At 49.3% G+C, this 20,401-nt stretch overlaps 1 protein-coding gene across 1 annotated transcript; it reads left to right on the forward strand.

Moving 5' to 3' along the window:
* The first annotated feature begins 2,995 nt into the window (after window positions 1-2,995).
* HSPB8 (heat shock protein family B (small) member 8) lies at window positions 2,996-16,395 on the forward strand. Its single transcript, XM_043440293.1, has 3 exons — window positions 2,996-3,896; window positions 10,078-10,141; window positions 15,398-16,395. The coding sequence occupies exons 1-3, from the start codon at window positions 3,530-3,532 to the stop codon at window positions 15,555-15,557; spliced, it is 591 nt and encodes a 196-aa protein (XP_043296228.1). The 5' UTR covers window positions 2,996-3,529; the 3' UTR covers window positions 15,558-16,395.
* Window positions 16,396-20,401: the final 4,006 nt, after the last annotated feature.

The following is a 20,401-nucleotide window of genomic DNA, read 5'->3' on the forward strand; positions in this document are numbered from 1 at the left end:
CTCCCACAGCAACCCCACCCCCCCACCCCAACGTGGCTGGACCTGAAGGCGAAGGGGCAAAGCCTGGGGAGGGAGGAGCTTGGGTTTCTCACTGCAGTGGGAAGAAAACAGCACAGCATCGAGCAGCTGACAAGCCTGGGTCTTCATCTGGCGCTGCCTGTGCAACTCCAGGCTGCCGATTCTCCTCCCAGGGCCCCACTTTCCATAGTGCATAGTGATGTCACCCTCCCCCCAGGCAGTCTGTTTGAGGCTTAATTGTGGCCCTTCCCATGTGAAAGCTCCAAGAAGATGGCAGCCAAGAGAACCCTTGTTCCGGGACTTGGGGTCTCACATCGCCCCCTCCCCAGCCCCACCAGGGTCTTGCCTTCCCCAAGAGCCAGCCCAGAGGCCCCATCCCCGCCCTAGCCTCTCCCGGAGCTGACCCCATATTTTCACCTGCCTGCTGACAGCACGCGGGGCTTGCTGACTCCTTTCCATGTGTGTTTGCTGACTCCTCTCCAGGGTGCCGGTCAGAAGGGCCGGCAGCTGCCTCCCTGCTCAGCTTCCCAAAGCAGAAGGCTGGCCTGAGCCACAAATACAGCAAGCCTCCAACGGGGAATGGGACAGAAGGCATGTAGGAAGGTCTCCAAAACAGGGCCTGGGCAATATTGTCCCATTCTGGTAATTACCGTAGACTCCCACATCCCACTGGCTCAAGTTCCAATTTTCACTCAGCTGTGTGGTCCAGGACAGGTGGCTTCACCTCTCTGAACCCTGGAGATTCATTGAGGTGATGAATCAAAGTGCTGGGCACTGGGCCTGGTACATAGTGATCAATAAATGTGACCACAACTTCAAGAGGCAGTAGAGCAGAGGAGTCAGGAGCCAAACTTCTGCTGCTTCACTGGATATGTGGACACGAGGAAGACACATATCCTCGCAATGTGCCTCAGTTTCCCCATCCATTCAATGGGGATAATAAAAGTCCCTTCCCTGTGGAGTTGTAGGGAGGATTAGCTGAGCTAATATACATAAAGTGCTTAGAACAAAACCTGGCACGTAGAAAAGTGTTACTTGCTGAGACGTATCTGACTGTTTTGTACTGTAGCCCACCAGGCTCCTCTGTCCTTGGAATTCTCCAGGCAAGAGTACTGGCGTGGGTTGCCATTTCCTTCTCCAGGGGATCTTCCTGACCTGGGTCTCCTGCATTGCAGGCAGATTCTTTACTGTCTGAGCCATCAGTGAAACCCCGTAGAAGTGCCAGATAAATGGTAATGATTGCCATTGCTATTTCCTAGCTGCACCACAACCCCTCCCTCCTGTGGGCCTGGAAGTTGCAATCATCCTTGAGAAGGTAGATGAGGTCCTTGAGTGTGTGTTTCCCCCCTACTCCCCAGGTTTTGTGGAAGGGAAGTCTGGGAGGAAAGAGAAGCAGAGTCTTCTAAAACACACCCATCAGCAGACTTGGGCACAGAGCCCCATCCCCACAGAAACACACACGCTGAGCCCACCCACTCCAGCCCACACACAAAACTCACTCCCTCGGGGTCCTGCCACCCCCACCCTGGCTCGGAAACCTCCCCAGCCCCCACCCAAGTTGAAGACAGGGCCAGCCTTCTCCTGTGTGTCATGCAGCGCTTCTCCCCATCCTGGCTCCACACCCAGCCAGCCTCGCCCCACTGTAATTACAGAGAGAGCTGAGGCCTCTCTGCCCGGTGTGATGTCAGCCTGAAGCTTCGAGCTCGATGATCTCACCCCGGTCACTTGGGATGCGGGTGCCGCCATCTCCCTCTCTCGGCCCAGGAGGAAGGCCGCTCAGCACAGGCTTGTAGGTTCCGCCCCAGGCCCACCCCCTGCCCCAGCGGTGTGCCCAGGCTCCGCTTCCTGTTTCCTCCCCTGCAGAATGGGCGTGGTGTCAGTGCCCGGGGTGCCTTTGTGAGAGTTTAGGGCCATAACGTCTACCCCTGCGCAGCCTCGCGGCAGGTGCAGAGGGGACAGTAGACGATGAGGATGTTGTCATCCTCCATACTGTTATTTTTAGCAAACTGCCTCATGTGCGCCCTGCTTAATACCGAACTGATTTCTCAACCAATGACTCACTGAATTCCTTAACCACCCCCCCACACCCACCCCACACCACAAGGCAGGCAGGACCCAGACCCCAAGCCCACAGAGGGATCAATGGCAAGCCGCAGACTGCATACCAGCTGGGCACAGATCAAAGACAAACCCAAGCTCTAGGGGCGTTGAGGTCAAATAATTTACAAATTCATTCTCTGAGCTACCTGGAAGGGGCAGGGGAATCTAGAAAACAGACCCTCTCTGGGCTTGGAGTATCAGACCAGGCACCCTGCCTGAATACAGCACCTTTGATAATTGTCATGATTAACTGTCCTCACCATAAGAGAAGCTACCATTGGGTACCACTGCCCATGGCAGTTTCCTCATCTGTAAAATGGAGATCAGCGTGGTACCCTCACCTCACGGGATTGATGGTGAAGATAAAGCAGGTTAATGTTTGTAAAGCATTTAGAACAGAGCCTGGCACCTAGCAAGCATTATGTAATTGAGAGTCAACATTGAAAATATGAAAGTGATGGTTTGCTAAATGTTTTAAGGAGGATGACACATCCGTCAGGAGGCTACTGTTACATCCACTTTACAGGTGGGAAAGCAGATAGTTCAGAGCCACCTGCGGAAGAATGTTATTCCCCTCAGAAGGCAGGCACTGAGAGCCTGAGGATGCTAAAGGCTTGGAAGAGGGGAATGCAAACCAGGGCCATCTGCCTTCAAATCCACTGGGCTCCGGAGTCTCTCTCCTCCCCTTCCGCGGGTCCCCAGGGAGGAGGCAGGACGCAGCAGGCTCTGAGGAAGGTATTTCCAGAGGGTGACCTGAGCCCTCACCCAGGCAGGGTTATTAATAGCCGGGCCACAGTGCCCGGCTAGGGGCGGGCGGCTCCGGGGGAGAGAGCGGCAGGGAGGGCGGGGCTGAGCCGAGCCGGGGGAGGAGAGTCCGGAGAGGCGGAGGAGGCGCCTCCCAGCCCCCTGGGAGCCCAGCTGTCCCCCTCAGCGGATTCTCTGGGGCTGGTTCATCACCTCCGAATACTCCTGTGACAGGAGGCGTTTGCAAAACCCGCCTCCAGCCCAAGCAGCAATAAATAGAAGGCGCCCAGCCCACGAGAAGCAAGGAGAAGTTTCTAGGCCTGCGTCCCCGGGTTTATTAAAGCTCTGGGCTTCACTCAGTGGCTCTGGCTGGGAGCCTGGACAGCTTGGGCGGACAGTGGCGGCTGGCTAATCTCCGGTGAGGCTGTGTGGAGAGGGGTCCTTGAGAATTCTGCTGGACCAAACCAGAGGTGGTCTTCGGCGGCTGGAGTGTGTCTGGGGGCTCGGACCCCAGCCAAGTGTGTGCCTCTGTCCTTGGCAGTGGATGGTCCTGAATCTGAAGAATAAGCTTGGAAAGCCAGCGCACCCACCTCACCTTGCTGTGTGACCTTGGGCAGGTGGCTCCCTCTCTCTGAGCCTCTGTTTCCCCTTCCGCTCAGCAGCCACCATGGCTGACGGTCAGATGCCCTTCCCCTGCCACTACACCAGCCGCCGGCGCCGGGACCCCTTCCGGGACTCGCCCCTGTCCTCCCGCCTGCTGGACGATGGCTTTGGCATGGACCCCTTCCCCGACGACTTGACTGCCTCTTGGCCTGACTGGGCCCTGCCTCGACTCTCCTCTGCCTGGCCGGGGACCCTGAGGTCGGGCATGGTGCCCCGGGGGCCCACTGCCATGACCAGATTTGGGGTGCCTGCCGAGGGCAGGAACCCCCCACCATTCCCCGGGGAGCCCTGGAAAGTGTGTGTCAACGTGCACAGCTTTAAGCCAGAGGAGCTGATGGTAAAGACCAAGGACGGATACGTGGAGGTGTCAGGTGAGTGGGGGAGGACAAGATGGAGAGAATGGGGGTGGAGGGAGGGGAGGGCCCAGCCCGAAGAGCCAGGAGAACGCTCCCTTAGAGGGGACGCTATGACAGCATGACACAGGTGACTTCAGGGCTCAGGAATGCAACCCATAAAAGTTATCTTTACAGAAAAGCCCTTCTCTCCAGGCTCCCAGGAGAAATTTTAAGCTTTGGGTGCAGCATCAACCAGCCAACAGGCAGGGAAATGGAAACCACACTGCCTGTTTTAACAGAGAAAATTGAATGTAAAGAATAATAGATATAGGGGTAAAAAAACAAAGAAGAAGCAGGGTTCATGCACCCCAACATCAAGACACAGTCCAGAAGGGGGTGTTTGTAACTAGCTCAGATTTCAAGGGAAACACCTTCCCCTTGTCCCACGCACATGAGGAAACTGAGGCATGATCGTGGTTACAAAGCTATGATGCGGTAACCTTGATTGAGCGCTTGCTGTCCAGCAGGCACCATGCTCAGCGCTTTACCTGTGGCATCTCAGTGAACACAATTGAAGAGGCAGGTCTTATCTGTCTCTTCGTTTTACAGATGAGGAAACTGAAGTGCAGAGAGGTTAAGTCAGGGAATAGGGGGGTCAGAAGCGAACTGATATGTTGAGCACCTACCAGGTGCCAAGGGCTACAGCTTTTCTATTCCTGCTCTCAACTCACTCCAGCCCTTAGAAGCGGAGGGAGCTAGTCCCATTTTACTGCTGAGGAAGCTGAGGCCCAGGCGGGAACTTCAAGGACACGCTGTGAGTCAGCAGCCGGCAGAGTCTGGGCCTGCCCACATCCCATCCTGGAAGAGGGCATGTTTGGGGGAACAGGAAAGAGGAGACAGAGGCTCAGTCCCTGTGAAGCAGGGCAGCCGGGGAAAAGCTTTCTGTCTCTTCCCTCCCAATTAACATTCTATTAAAAAGCAGGTTCCTGGCAAGCTCTACCGGCCGGAAAATCAATAAAAACCATTGCAAACAGGCTGGGCAGAGACAAGCCCCAGCAGAGCAGCCTTCGGGGGCGGGGTGGAGGGAAAGTTTCAAAGGCTCCCGGAGCAGAATTATAAACATCAGAAGCTCTGGAGGGTGTGGTGGGCTAGGAGGCACACTGGAGCATTATGCTGGCGGAGGGGGGCAGCCAGGGCTTCCTGAGTTGGCTGAGGAGCCAGACATCTGAAACCACTTCTCTGTGCTTTGCTTCCTTATCTGGAAATTGGGGTTCAAATGGCTGCACCGCCTGAGGACTGTTGTCTTAAATGAGACAACACATGTGAAGTGCGTACAAAAAACGACACGTGTAGAGTACGTACACAATGCCTAGAACATACGGGATTGGTACTATTGCTGTTGTTATGTTATTAAAATTCTGGGCACAAAGTAAGGCCCCAATTCATATATGCATACATACGTGAATGCTTGCTAGATGCTCTCTGAGACCTGGGCTCAAATCCCGCCACCACTGTTTATGCTCTCTGGGTGGATATGCACAAGAAAGTCTTTTCACTGTTCTGAGCCTCAGTTTACCCATCTAAAGAATGGGGGTAAATAATATCCAACTGGCAAGGCTGTAGGGAAGATGAAATATGCACAGTCTATGATAATAAATGCAGAGTGTCTGTAAGATGGAGCTGAAAATGTCTGCCTGGTACTCTACAAACAACGTGATTATTATCACCGCTCCTCCTGTCTTTGTTTTAGTTAGGGTTTCAGAAACTTCCACCCCCGGGTGGAGGGTCTCCCATACCCTCCAGGAGACCTTTGTCCAACCTGGAGGACTTTTTCTTTCATCTTCCTTTCTAGATAGGGTCTGGGAGTTCCAGGCTGAGATCCCATCTGAGTGCCTTACTAATCCAAGAGGCTCCGAGTAGTCACAGAGCCTCAGCTTCCACATCTGTAAAATGGGGTCCCTGGGGGCTTAAATAAGACAAAAACAGACAATGCCTTTTTAGGTTGAAAATGCTTCACAGCTGTACACTTAGCAACTTTGACTTGACAGAATGCCAATGCCCTGAGAGTACATACTGAGATTCTTATAATAGGGATTTTAAAAATCAAATTGACATCCTGGGCTCCATTTAAAAAGCAATTTTCAAGGGACGTGGGAAGTCAGACCAGTCTCCCCTCCTACCTCACTTAATGACACACCCATTTTTCCTCAAACTCTTCATGCAGGGCACTGTGATTTTAAAGGCTGACATGTGTTGGCTCACTGATTCCTCACATGGACTTCTGAGGAAATATGCATAGATTTGATACACCCACTTTACAGTTGAGGAAACTGAGGCCCAGACACAGTCACCTGAGACCATCTGCTTCTTCATAACAAGGTCGGAAATTCAAAGCTAAGCCTGCTTAGACAGTTCAGAATCAGGATGACAGGATCTGCTTCTAATTGAGTGGCCTGGGGCAAATCCTACCACCTCTTGGGCCTAACATGTACCCTTAGTTTTATAAGGAGTTGGACTAGATCAGTATTTGCCAAATGGCATGTTTTAAGATATCATTAGGAGTCTAATAAATGGAGGGAGGAGTTCCAGGATTTTCAAAGGTACCATATGAAGCAAAATTACAAACAGGTCTCCTTACTGCAGGACTTATCAGAGCCTTGAATTTGCTAATATAGTTTATGAATCTCTGAAAGGCGGCCCTGTCTTATCCAACCACATAGGAGTGTCTAGGTCCAGGGAAGGGTTTGGAAATTGCTAGACTAGATGATTTCCATCATGCCTCACACACACCCCTCCCCCACCCCCACAGTCACCAGCCAAGAAATGTTCTCTTCATGGGTCACTGGGCCAGGCTGTGACGGAGGAAGGAACTGGAACCTTTCCGTTAATCCCGGGGCCTCTGCCTTCCCTGGAAGCAGCACCTTCTTTCTTCAGCTGGGCCGGTGGCTTTCCCTGAAATGCTGATGCCGCTCCTTGGCAGCTACACTTCTCAGAGGCTGTGAGGGGCCTCTGGCTTCCCCTGGCCTCTAGATGAGTTCTTTCTCCTTTATTTTTTAAAGAATCATAATAATTGCTTTTTTTTTTTCTAGTTACAGAAAAATGTTCTATGGTAGAAAATGTAGGTAGGAAAGCAAAATTAAAAAGTTAAAAATCACTCATAATACTTAAGCTGCCCCAATAAGTAGATACTCAAATAACATGCAAATTAAGCTTCAACTGGAGCCTGTTAGCAACACCCTTTTTCTACCAGGTTAACTCCCTCCCCCAGTCCCCTTCATGGAGCTGCCTTTGCTCAAAGATCCTCCCCCCAACCCCAGTACTCTATTCAGAGCACAGACAGGGGGATTTTGTTTCTGAGGACCAGTTCTTTCCTCAAATATCAAAATAAGCCAGAAGCAGCCCCCTTTTACAACATTTGAAGCAATTCTGTGACTCATTCTCACTGGCTCTTCACAGTACCCAATAATTAGGAAGTTGTTGTCACCACCACTGAGGCGTAGAGAAGAGGAGCAAAGTGCTAGGAGATGTCAGAGCAGACTCAAACCCCAGCCTACACCCCTGCCTCGGAGTCTGTGCTCCAGCACTTCCAAGCTGTGTGACCTTGGGCACGTCACTTAACCTCTCTGAACTTCCATTTCCCCATCCACAAAATGGTAACGCTTTCTAAGGTTTTTGTGAAGGATTAAGAGTTGGTATCAGTAAGGTGCTCAGAACAGTGGTAGACACCAAGAAAGCACAATATAAAGAGTTTGCTATTATTATTCTTACCATCATCATCATTGTCGTTTGTTACTGCCAGGATATCAAGTGTGCAAAAGGGCTGAGTCAGAGGCACTGGCCTGTCCCCAGGGGAAGCAGGTCTCTGGAGGCCCAGGCTTTGGAGAGTGGACCAGGGGACAGACAGTGTTCCTTTGGCCACGGGCCTGTATCAGAACTGGGCAGCTGGTGGTCACAGACTTGGCAGGTCAGAATAAACTCTCCAAGCTCCAAGAGCAGCTCATTTGCAGAAGAGTGTGTTCTGGTTAGGCAGACACTCATGTTTAAAAATGAATTCCTATAAATGTTCCCCTTTCTGCCCAGCCAGTAGGAGACTACACTGATGCAGCCTTTCCTGAGGGAAATTTAGCGACATACAGAGCAAGCCTTCAGAATTCTAGAACATGGAATTTATCCTAGGAAGTCAGTCAGGCTGGGTGTGACAATCTAACTATAAGAATGTTCAGTGCAGTGAGGTTCTTTCCAACATCGGAAACCCTCTCGGTACCCCACAGTCAAGGATTGGCTGAATGAATTTATATTTCCCTGTAGCCATTAAAAGTCATGTTGTCAACAAATATATACCTATTGCTGATTCATGTTGATGTTTGGCAGAAACCAACACAATTCTGTAAAGCATTTATCCTTCAATTAAAAAATAAATTAATTTTTTTAAAAGTCATGTTGTCGACAAATAGTTGCTATAATATGGAAAAATAATTATAATGGGTCAGCAAGAGAGAAAAATAAGTTCCAGACATAACATACAATATGATTTTTGATAAAATAGATGATATACATCTATGTTATATAACATGTATGCATTCTCAGTAACAGAAAAATCTAGAACATATACAAAAATGTATTTTTCTTGGGGTGATGCAATTATGGAGGGTTTTGATTGTCTTTTCTTTCTATATTTTCAAACATACACAGGCGTTATAATCAGAAAAGGTTATTAATAAAGGAATAATGAATAATAAAAAGGTAATGAATAATGTAATCACCTATAAATTATCAGCTTAAAATCTTGACTGCAGCAAGACATTGTATTACACAAGGTTATTTACAGTCTAGATTCCAAAGCCCCTCAGAAGGGTGTCCCTAGGTAAATGAGCATTCTCGGCCCTGCAGTGCAGCCCCACAAATGAAGAGTAAATAATAATAGGAGCCTAATGACTCTGCTCTGCTCGGGGAAGGCAATAGCACCCCACTCCAGTACTCTTGCCTGGAAAATCCCGTGGACGGAGGAGCCTGGTAGGCTGCTGTCCATGGGGTCGCTATGAGTCAGACACGACTGAGCGACTTCACTTTCACCTTTCATTTTCATGCATTGGAGAAGGAAATGGCAACCCACTCCAGTATTCTTGCCTGGAGAATCCCAGGGATGGGGGAGCCTGGTGGGCTGCTGTCTATGGGGTCACCCAGAGTCCTCAGGACTGAAGCGATTTAGCAGCAGCAGCAACAATGACTCTGCTGGGGTATAATCTGCTTTGTTTAAAGAGAAATTAGAGACATTCTGTCCCTTAAAAACAGAACAAAAAACAAAGACCCAAGAGTGGGGAGGGGCCAAAGGGTTCAGAATTTGTTACATAAATTGCAACATGACAGCCAGTCTGCCTAAGCCCTCTTGTAATTTCATATTTTTACTTCCTAAGGGAAGGAAAAAAGCCCTTGTCTGCCAACCGGGAGGAGGAGGGGGCAGGTGGAATTTCACATTCATGTGTCATTTCTCAGGGAAACACCCTTTGGGTGTTTTCTGTTTGGTTTTTGGAGATGATGCATTATTTCCAGGCAGTTCTTTCAGGACTAGGTACAGATAATGGGGTTCAAAGAACTAACTGGAAGCTGGAACAGGCAGAGGGGCATCGGACCTTAGTCCTCGGCTTAGTGTCCAAGAGTTGGTTCTGAGGCCTGGGCTGCCACACAGTTGCTGGGTGAGCTCAGACCCATCCCCGGGCCTGAATTTTCCCATCGGTAACAGGGAGAAAAGAAGCCCATTCTCAGAGCTGGGAAAGGACTCTGTGTGTTAGAAAGCCCAGGGGGCTGGCAAACCAGCCTGACTGTATCATCTCACTCATTCTGGGATGTTGGCCTCAAGGATCTCCTGCCTGGTTAGGAGCAAAGGGTGAGATGTGAGATTTAGAAGGTGCAGTGCAAGGTCTTAGAAGACAGGACGCCATCCCTGTGATTTCCTGAGTCTTAACTCCTTATCATCTACAATTCACGGTCAAAGCCTCCTGACCTCCCATTGTCATACTGCATCTTCACAACAGCCTGGGAGGTGGTTTCAAGAGGGTCCGCTTATCAGAGGAGGGACCAGAGGCTCCAACAGTTACTGGAGCCTCTAGACCAAGCCCCAGGCCACACTGGAGGCCAGGGCAGGATTCCATCCAAGCGGAGTCCTGAATGATGCCCGTGGGATGCAGACGCTGACTTGTGACTTTCCTCTCCCTTCCAGGTAAACACGAGGAGAAGCAGCAAGAGGGTGGCATCGTTTCCAAGAACTTCACAAAGAAAATCCAGTAAGTAACCTGGCAGTTGCATTTCAGGGGAGGATTGGAGTTGGGGCGGCATGCCTGGGACCCCGCTTGGGCATCTCTCCTTCAAGAGACCCACCCCGGGGCAGGGAATTGAACCCTGTGAGAAGTTAAACAAACCCTGCAGTGGGTTCCCAGAAATAGGGGTGCCATCTCATCTTCTCAGTGCCCTGCGAGGTGGGATTAACAATCTCGTTTTGTAGATGAAGAATTCAAGAATAGGAGAGGCAAGACCACTTGTCCATGATTCCATGGAAATCGGGGTACTCACCCACCCATGTGATATGATGCCCCCACATTCCAAATAGACTGTTTCGAGGGTTGCTTGCTCCAAGTCTCCCAAGGCCTTCCCTAGGGCGCCCGTAAGAATTAGGCTGGAAGGTGTCCTGCTGTCTTAGTGACTCACTACCTAGAAGGGTTCTAAGGCTGAGAGATTGGGAGAAAGGAAGGACCAGTTTTGCCAAGGGGAGCGAGAAGGGCTGAGACTGGGGCATTATGCAAGTAGCAGGAAGACCACCACCGGGCTGAGCCAAACAATCGAAGACAGACAGACAGACGGAGGCACTGATGGCAATACCAGCAGGGAGAAGAGACTCACAGCGAAGTGCCAGTGGCTGGCTGCTTCACAGACACCTCGTCCCCCTAAATGGCTCTCCTCCCTTCTGTGCACTCCTGGCTCCAAAGTCCCTTTCTAGTCCCATTTCACCTTTGCAGCAAAGGTATGCAGTGGGGAAAAGAGACAATACCCTCCTTGTATTATGGGGAAACTAAATCTCCCAGAGGCGAAGGGATACACCCAGGGTCCTTAAAATGAGCATTCGTAACAGCCCCAAACAGACCCTTGAACTCTTGAGTTCACTGTATTCAGTTCTTGAGCAAGGAATGCCCTTTCCTCATTCATAAAAGGGAGGGATGCTGAGCCCTGTGGAGTTACCCACAAAGGAAATGAGATCGCAGCTCGTGATGGGCACACAGCAGGTCGCCATAAGTGTCAGTTTGTTCTTACTACTGTTGTTGTTATTAGATCTTAACCCCTCCCCTCACCCCAGTAAAGCTGTCCTGTGTCTGGACAGATGGCACAGGCTAAATTCTGAGGCTGCTTTCAGCTTGAAGATTCCGCAGTGCTGTCTCTCTCCTGCCATGTGCCCATTCCTAACCCACCAGGCGTCTCCTGAGTACTCAAAAGCCTGCAGACACTTCCTGATGAGGCAAACGCCGAACGCTTTTTCTCCCTGGCTGGCCTGCCATCACCAATACCCACACCTTCCCCTAGTACCACAGCCAGATCAGACGTTGCTGAGAGGGGAGATATGGGGAGAGAGGAGAGAGATGGGAGGGGAGCGAGAGGGCTGATGTTTCTTTTAAGAGACTGAAATAAGGTCTCAGGATGGAGTCACAGGCAGGTCAAAGCTGTGAAAGGGACTGAGCCAGAAAGTCAGCAAATTCATCATCTCTAAAGACAGCCATTTTCATGGATCTCCCCATCTCTGAGACCTCTGGGAAAAGACAGCTTGCTGTGAGTTACTTGACCAGATAGAAATGCCTAAAGCTGCCGGAAGCAGAGCCACTACTCAAATGGGGCTCGGCAGCTGAGCTGGGCTGGTTTTTTACAATATTGAACTAATCATGGCCAAGACCACCCTCCCCCCAGAGGCTCTCCTTGGTCACTTGGCCATCCTGATGCTGTTCGAGAACCCTCCAAACCTCCCCGCCTTCCAACAACCAAAGAGCCCCCAGGACCCTCCTCCATCACCATGGAATGGATCCATCCATTCTAGTTGGTCAATGTCCAGCTGTGCCAGTCATTAAATATTTTGAATCTCGCTTCTGGGTGTAGGGAGTCCTGGCGCCACGACTGAGTGGGTGACTTGGAGCAACATGCTAAACTGCTCTGGGCTTCTGTTCCACCTTCCCTTAGGATGGGGAGTGAGAGAATGTGTACAGACCCAGTGCCCAGCCCATGGGGACTAATCTTACTAGAGACTCAGCAAGACTGGAATCACACAAGAGCAGCTGGGAGTCCTGAGACCTCCCGGCCCTGCCCTGACTCCATCACCAAGCAGTGGGACTGGGGTTTGGGGCGGCCCTGCCCCCATCTCAGAGGTCTCATTGCCTCCCCCAGGAGATACTCCAGTCATTAGAGTTTAGGGAAGCTCCTTAAACCCAGCTGAGGCCTTTGGAGATTTCCTCCCAGACGCAATGCTCCAGCCATCTGCCTTGCCCACAGCTAGAAATTCTTCCCAACACACACATCCCTTTGGGAAAGACCCCGTTTTGACTGGATGAGGGAGAGACTGGAATTTGCAAGTCAGGTCCAGTGCAGGGCAAAGACTGGAGACAGGGGCTTTTCCACACCTCCCTGGAGTGAGAGACCAGGGAATGCGGGAAGTCATCAATGGAGGATGCCCAGAACCAAAGCAGACTTTAGTGTCTTTGCTCCACAGCTTCCCCGGTATCTGATCTGCCATTTGCAGTCCGCTGTGGTGTGTTAAGAGCCAGATTAAGAGGTGTAGAGGTTTGGGACTTCCCTGGTGGTGCAGTGGTTAAGAATCTGTGCTTCCAATGCAAGTGGTGTGGGTTCAATCCCTGATTGGGAAACTAAGATCCCACAGGATACAGCCAGTAAATAAGTAAGCGTCTAATGCAAGCTCTGAAGATCATTAAAAAAAAAGTTTCTTAATTGAAAACTCATTCCATAGACAGGACACAAGACAAAGGTGCTTTTTTTTTTTTAAGATGTAGAGGTTTAATTTTATGCCATCTTTAAAAGAATCCTATAGAGTAGGTATTGGGCTTCCCAGGTAGTGCTAGGGGTAAAGAACCCACCTGCCAATTCAGAAGACATAAGAGACGCAAGTTCCATCTCTGGGTTGGGAAGATTCCCCTGGAGGAGGGCATGGCAAGCCGCTTCAGTATTCTTGCCTGGAGAAGCCCAGGGACAGAGGAGCCTGGCGAGCTACAGTCCATAGGATCACAAAGAGTCGGACATGACTGAAGTAACTTTTAGCACAGCACGCAGAGAGCTGGTATTTTTAAGCTCATCTCGTGGATGAGAAAACTGAGGCTCAGAGGTTGACAGGACTCAGTTAAGGTCACGTGGCCGTAACAGGCAGGTGTGGGACTTGCACACAGGTCTCCCCGTCTGCAAAGCCCGTGGACTTCCTTCTTGGTTGTGTGTGTGTGTGCTGTCACTTCAGTTGTGTCCAACTCTTTGCTACCCCATAGACTGTAGCCCACCAGGCTCCTCTGTCCGTGGGATTCTCTAGGCAAGAATACTGGAGTGAGTTGCCATGCCCTCCTCCAGGGGATCTTCCCCACCCAGGGATCTATCCCCTGCGTCTCTTATGTCTCCTGCATTGGCAGGCAGGTTCTTTACCACTAGCACCACCTGGGAAGCCCTTCTACTTGGATAGGAGGGACCAAATGAGTCATTCACAAACCATCTTCAATTATTTTTTTGCCTTCTATGCTTACGTCCCTATACTATTATTTGCTTGTGATTTTTTTTTTCTTTTCAATCAACCCACTTTTGATAAGGTTGAGTTCTCATCAGTCAGACATTCACTCACTCAAGAAGCCAATTGTGAAATAAACCCAAAGCAAAATGTGGTTAAATTCTGACTAGACAGTGTTGCCTGCCTGAGGGCCTAAGTCATAGATCTGCTCTTTCTTTGTTAAAAGAGAGAAAATATGAAGAGATGGTAGAAGCTGAGGTGTTAAAGGCATGTTAACACAGAGCTGAGGCTTTCCCTTAGTTGTAAATGAAAGGATTTAGTTTCTTTAGGTTCAATCACCATAGATCTTCCCACCGGTTTCATTGAACCTCAGTCCCTTTTGCAAGAGGACTGAGGAGGAATAGCTCTCCCACCAAGTGGGTTCAACGTAGAGGCCACCTGGTAAGAGCCCTTGAATAAGTCTGTTCCCATATTGGGGCCTTAGTTTCCCCATGTGTAATATGGGAACATTGTCCTGGATAGTCGACAGCCTTTTGGCTGCTGACATTTCATGGGTCAATGATGATGCTAAAATAGTCACAGTTATCAAGGTGCCCCGCTTGTACACCTGATGCCTACAATGACAGTGTGGAAGCTAATGCCTCTTGAGCACTTCCTATATGCTAGGCACTGTGTAACATTTGCTTTCATCATCCTATATAATTCTCACACCACCCTAAAAGATAGGTGCTGTTTTAAACCACCTTCTCCTATAAGGAAATAAGGTCAGAGAGGTGAGATCACTAATCCAAGATCACACAGTCAGGAAGAGGTGTGATTTGAACTCCCACCTGCCTGCCTGTGAAGTCCATGCTTATGGACCATGGCTGCCCTGTCATAAGTCCCAGATGCCCTAGGGGTTGGCGTGTAAAGGCTTGGCGTGTAAAGAGTCAGCCCATCCCCCCAGCCGGGAGTGGTGGTGGTTTGGTCGCTAAGTCATGTCTGACTCTTGTGACCCCATGGACTGTAGCCTGCTAGGCTCCTCTGTCCTTGGGATTCTCCAGGCAAGAATACTGGAGTGGGTTGCCATTAGGGAGGTCCAAACTTTTGGCCTTGTCTCTACCTCAGAGGTTTGGCTTGGCAGTTGGCCAAGTTCCCTTTCTCTCCCACCCTTCCCTGCGGGCTCCTTGTTAATCAGGAACCTCCTTGGTAGATGCAGTTCATGTGGCTACAGGTGGCTGTTCACAGCAAAAAAACCTCCCCAACCCCTGCAGGAAGGGTCCTGCCCGTGACCAGCATGGGCTCACTTTACTGCCTGGCTCTTCCATCAAGACCCCTGTATTTACAACAGGTAGAAGCAGCCTAGACCGGTGGGAAGATCTGTGGTGATTGAACCTTCTGGCTTTCCCTACCATGGACTTTTTTTTCAAAAGTCTGATGCCTGGGAGGGGAGGCAGAGGAGTGTCATGATCAGCTCCTCTTGAGTTTGGAGACCAGGATTCCAATTCTCTTCTCATGTGCTGCTTGCCAGCTATGTTACCTTGGGCAAATCAGTTCACCTCTCTGATCTCAATCGCCTCATCTGTATATTAGGGATAGTAATGGAACTGCCTGGTGGGATTATTATTTTTATAACAATAATGATTATGATTATGATCATTAAATTTCTTGTGTTGATAATAATAATAAATAATAATTATGTTTGATCATAATCCCACCAGGCAATATCAAAAATATTTTCTTTCAATTGAATAAAAGAATGTTTGGCTGTATTAAAAATAATAAACGAACCTTGTATTTTCCCTAGGCTTCCTGCAGAGGTGGATCCTGTGACAGTGTTTGCCTCCCTTTCCCCAGAAGGCCTGCTGATTATTGAAGCTCCCCAGGTTCCCCCTTACTCACCGTTTGGAGAGAGCAGCTTCAACAACGAGCTTCCTCAAGACGGCCAGGAAGTCACCTGTACCTGAGACCCCGGTCCTGGCCCTTCCTTGTTCCCTCCCCAACCCCTGGGCTTCTCTGATTCCAGGATACATTACTATAGCTGAACTCATAGATTTAGTGTGGCTAAAATGTTGGGGGTCGGGGTGGATTGACCAGATTCCCTGGATAGTGTTAGTAGTAGGTTTTTCTGCAAGATGGCGCAATTGACAGGTCATGCTCCGTTGCATTAGGCCAAAATGCTGGAAGTTTTCCTTTCTTTACCTTTTCTATCATGATGAAAATGTTGCACATTTTACAGTTTGGAAACAAATAAAAGGGGACATAACATTTCACTTTGTATCTTATCTTGCCGCTAATGCAAGAGTTGCTTTTCTCTGGGGACCGGGATTCCCATTCTGGGCTCCCAATGTCCATACCTGCCCCTTGGTTTGGTTGATGGAGCCCTCGTAGCGCACCCCACAGTGTTTCTGCAGCCCTGGTTTACAAAGGGTTATAGACAGGTCTTATATCCCCATATGGGATTTATCCAACAACTCATGAAAGCAGACAGTGCCGTGTGCCCTCCACCCAGGCATTTATAGCATGTTCCCAAGCTGGCACTCCCCAAGGACTTTAGAAGTCCTTTAGTTTATTCTCTGGTTAAAGTCCCCCCTTTCTTGTGTCTCCTATGTCCAAGTCGGGATTTTTACAGAGGGGGCTGTCTCCAGACAGCTCCACCAGGAACCAAGCAAAGGCCAAATAGTTTGGCAGGCAGGCTAGTGGTATTGTGTATATGGGTGGGACGTGTGTGTCATTGTTATTTGAATTGTGCTGTTGTTTAGGGAAAATAACAGTAAACAATAATAAAAGGAACTGATGTTATTAGCCGTGTGTGTTGTTTTGATGGGAACTAAATGCTGTACCACTTAGACATGCAACATCAATTAGGGGTACTTGTGGTTGCAAATAATAATGCTCAATGCATTGTGGCTTAAATGACATAAATAACTTTACAGGAAGTTTAGAAATGAGTGATTTCAGAATTACTTTTTCAGCTGTTATGCCACCAAGAACCCAGAGTCTTTCTGTTGTTTTTCTCTGCCATCTCTGATGAGTCTACAAGTTCTAGCCTCGTGTTTGCAAGAAGGCTGCAACAGCTCCAAGCATCTCAACCTCAACCTCTTCTGGCTATGTAAGGAAGAGAAAGGGTAAAAAAGCCTTTTTGTCTGACTTTCTCTTTCACCAGTAAGCTCTTTTCCAGAAGCTCTCTCTCAACAGTCCTTTTTTCTTTTTTTCATTGACCCAAACTGGGTCACATTAGTTTGTTGAATCCAGTCCCTGGCAAAGAGAAAGGAATGGCCATGATGGGCTTAGATCAGTATTGATTTGTCCTTCAAGGCCTGAACACTGCTGCTTGAAAAAGCAAGGTTCTGTTAGGCAGGAGGAAAGGGCTCGTCAACAATCCACACACTGATGCTGCCGGGAGCTCAGAACCCTGAAAGTATGGTGGTAGGGAGCGTGCTACCACAGTGCATCAGTTAGAACGGTTTCTCTGCTAAGTGCTACTGACTTAGCAGACTCTGAGATCCCTACTCCAACTGATTTAAGCAAAAGGGGGGTATTTATTTGGGTACCACTGAGAAGTCCAAGATAAATGCCGATTTCAGGCTTCTAATGATCTTAATAGAACTGTTTGTCTCTTGTTCCTACGGTGTTGGCTCCGCTCCTAGTCTCCCGACTGCCCCGCCACGCCTCCTGCTCCTAGCCCTCTGCTCCCTTTCATGTGACCTCAAGACAGGTGCAATCCCTACACCACCACCCCACCTCCCACATTCCGGTTCCCAGCGAGAAAAGCCAGTCTTTTCTCATCACATCTGCTGAGAGTCATTCTAATTGGACCAGCTTGGGTCATATGACCATCCCTGATTTAAGCACAGCCTAGAAAATCAGTACTTTGACTGGCAAGGCCTGGGTTACATGCTCCATCCCTGGAGCCAATCTCCTTTAAGCCCCCCTGACCCGCAGGAAGTAGATGTTACCTTTACAATGAAGAAGTTGCCTCTAAGTGGCTTGAGTAAGTCCCATGGTAATGGTAGAACTCAACTTTTGTTTTTGGAGGAATTAATGAGGAGCTCCTGAGCTGCCTTTTTTTTTTTTTTTCCATCTAAGTGTAGTTGCTTTGGGCATCCCAGGTTGCACTGCTGGTAAAGAACCCGCCTGCTAATGCAGGCGACGTAAGAGACACAGAGTTAACCCCTGGGTCGGGAAGATCCCCTGGAGGAGGGCATGGCAACACTCTCCAGTATTCTTGCCTGGAGAATCCCATGGACAGAGGAGCTTGATGGGCTACTACCCATAGGGTCGCAAAGAGTTGGACATGACTGAAACGACTTAACATGCATGGTTGATTTATGAGCTGCTTTTTAAGAGTACCTCCAAACTGCCAATGACAGCAGAATCGGTGACTATTTCCTGAGCATCTACTTATTTTGGTCCTTTTCTGGGAGCCAAGCATATAGCAAACAATGAGCCGTGATTCCTTCCCACAAGCCGCTTGAAGAGCGGCTACACAGGTGTCAGGTAACAGAAAGCCTGCATGCTAAGTCACTTCAGTCATGTCCGACTCTGAGATCCTATAGACCGTAACCCTCCAGGCTCCTCTGCCCACGGGATTCTCCGTGCAAGACTATTAGAGTGGTTGCCATGCCCTCCTTCAGGGGATCTTCCTGACCTAGGGATCGAACCCTCATCTCTTACATCTCCTGCATCTGCAGGCGGGTTCTTTACCACTAGTGCCACCTGGGAAGCCTGACCCTCACTAAATCCTCCATGTGCCAGACCCTGTGCTAGGTGCTTTGCGTGTATTAATAGATTTAATTACCATATAACCCTATGAGAATTACCAAACCAAACTTGAGTCCCCTGGCCCACGGTAAATAAAGCCAATCTACTGACGCCAGGTTGTGGAGAAGGACAGTGCAGTGTTTACTGCAGGGGGCCGTGCAGAGTCGGGGCAGCTAGCCTTCAAAAGGCCTGAACTCCCTGACGGCTCTCAGGGAGAGGTTTTTGAAGCCAGGGTGAGGGTAAGGGTTATGGGATGTGTGAACAGCTTGTGGATGTTCTTCTGATTGGCTGGTGGTGAATTCCTTGGGAGTCGACATCATCAGCCTCCTGGTCCCCAGGTGCCCGTGGAGTCTATGTGCTTATCGTCAGCATGTAGTTAGCTTCTTCCACCTGGTCGAGGTTTCAACCTCTGCAAAACAGCTCGAAGGATTTGTCTCAGAATGTTATCTATAGCCCTTGAGAAGGAACTAAAGGTCCTGGACTTTGTTTAATGGCTGAACAATTATTTTGTCCTGCTTGACTGTTTCCCTTCATTTCTGGCTTTTCTTACTTCCCTGATGAAACTTATTCTTTAGAACTTGGGGAAGGCCTGGGAGGCTAAAGTTTTACTACAAACAAGAAACAGGTGAAGAAGGAGCGGGAGTGGTGAAGGGGGAGGAGGGTCTGTCCTGAGAAGGCCCCTGCTAAGTTACATGACGTTGGTTCAACTCTTATCTCCACTTTACAGATGAGGAAACTGATGCAAGGAAGGACTAAATGCAGAGCCCCAAATCATACACCTGGTAAGCAACAGGCCAGGGTTGGGGGTGTGAGGGGGTCCTGACTCCGCTAGTAACTGTAGCCCTATTCTGCCTTTCTCTCAGCAAAGCGAAATCTAAGTGTGTCTTATGTGAGTCTGTAAAAGTTTTGGGAAGAGAAGTGATATTTCAAGTCGAGGCTTTGCAAGGGACTTGGGGTCCATGGTGGTCAGAGTTGAGCAAGCAGGATTAGGGTTGGGGAGGTCCCTTGCCGGCAGAAGAAAACACATGAGCCAAGGTGAAAGGTATGTCCCTTTTACAATCCTTTGATGGTTCCCCATTGTTTAAAGGATTGAGTCCAAGCTTCATTCAAGACTTGCAAAGCCTCATGGGATCTTTCCCCAGGTCCCCACTCTCCCCCAGCTCCCCTAACTCCCTCCCCTTGCCCTGTAGCCCCACCGAACCTCCCTCTGTTCCTCTAATCAGACAGGCCCTCTCTTGCTCCCAGAACTTTGAATACACTGCTCTCTTGCTCCAATGCTTATTCCTCCAGCCCCTTCTTTGGCTAAATCTTTAATTAAGATCTCAGCTCAGATTCCCTCTGAACTGGCCAGAGCGCCTCATCATTACCCTCATCCCAACCCAGCACCTCTTGAAACAGCTGGGAATTTGTGTAGCAGAATAAATAATAATAACAATCACAAAACCCCAAACTGATCCGAACTGCTCTGCTTTAAAGGATGAGGGGAGAAATTGTCCAAGTAAAGGGGAAGATCCCCACTCATTTGATATTTGTTCAACAAATATTTACTTACCAAGAGCAAGGCAACTGTGCCAGGTGTGAGGTTACCCTATCTTCCCACTTTGAGAACCTGGTGAGAAAAAGAGAAAAGTAAAGCTTTCATTTCCGTGGTTATTCAGTTTTGGGTCACTGAATGGTGAGACTCTGAGCAGACAGAACTGAGAGCCCACCCACTGGAAATAAATATGTATTGAATGGATGATTGAATGAATGAATGGTGAGTGTGGGTCTCCCTGGGAAGTGAGCCCAAGAGCCTGATCTCAGACCCCAGAAATCCAGTTTATTTCAGGTCTGAGAGGTTCCAGTTTACAGACACAAGCATTGTCATCAGAACAGATGACTAGGCCCCTCCCCAGAGATCTCCAGTGATATGACAGAGGAATATCATTCCGGGTCTCACGCCGATGATGCTGCCAGGGTAGGGGCTGCCCAGAACCTGCTTCTGTGCTCCACTCCTTTGACCTAGCTCCCTGGAAAGTTGTATCCTCCACCCATCTCCACCCCCTCC

Source organism: Cervus canadensis, chromosome 1 (assembly GCF_019320065.1).
Source record: "Cervus canadensis isolate Bull #8, Minnesota chromosome 1, ASM1932006v1, whole genome shotgun sequence".
Taxonomy (NCBI): Eukaryota; Metazoa; Chordata; class Mammalia; order Artiodactyla; family Cervidae; genus Cervus; species Cervus canadensis.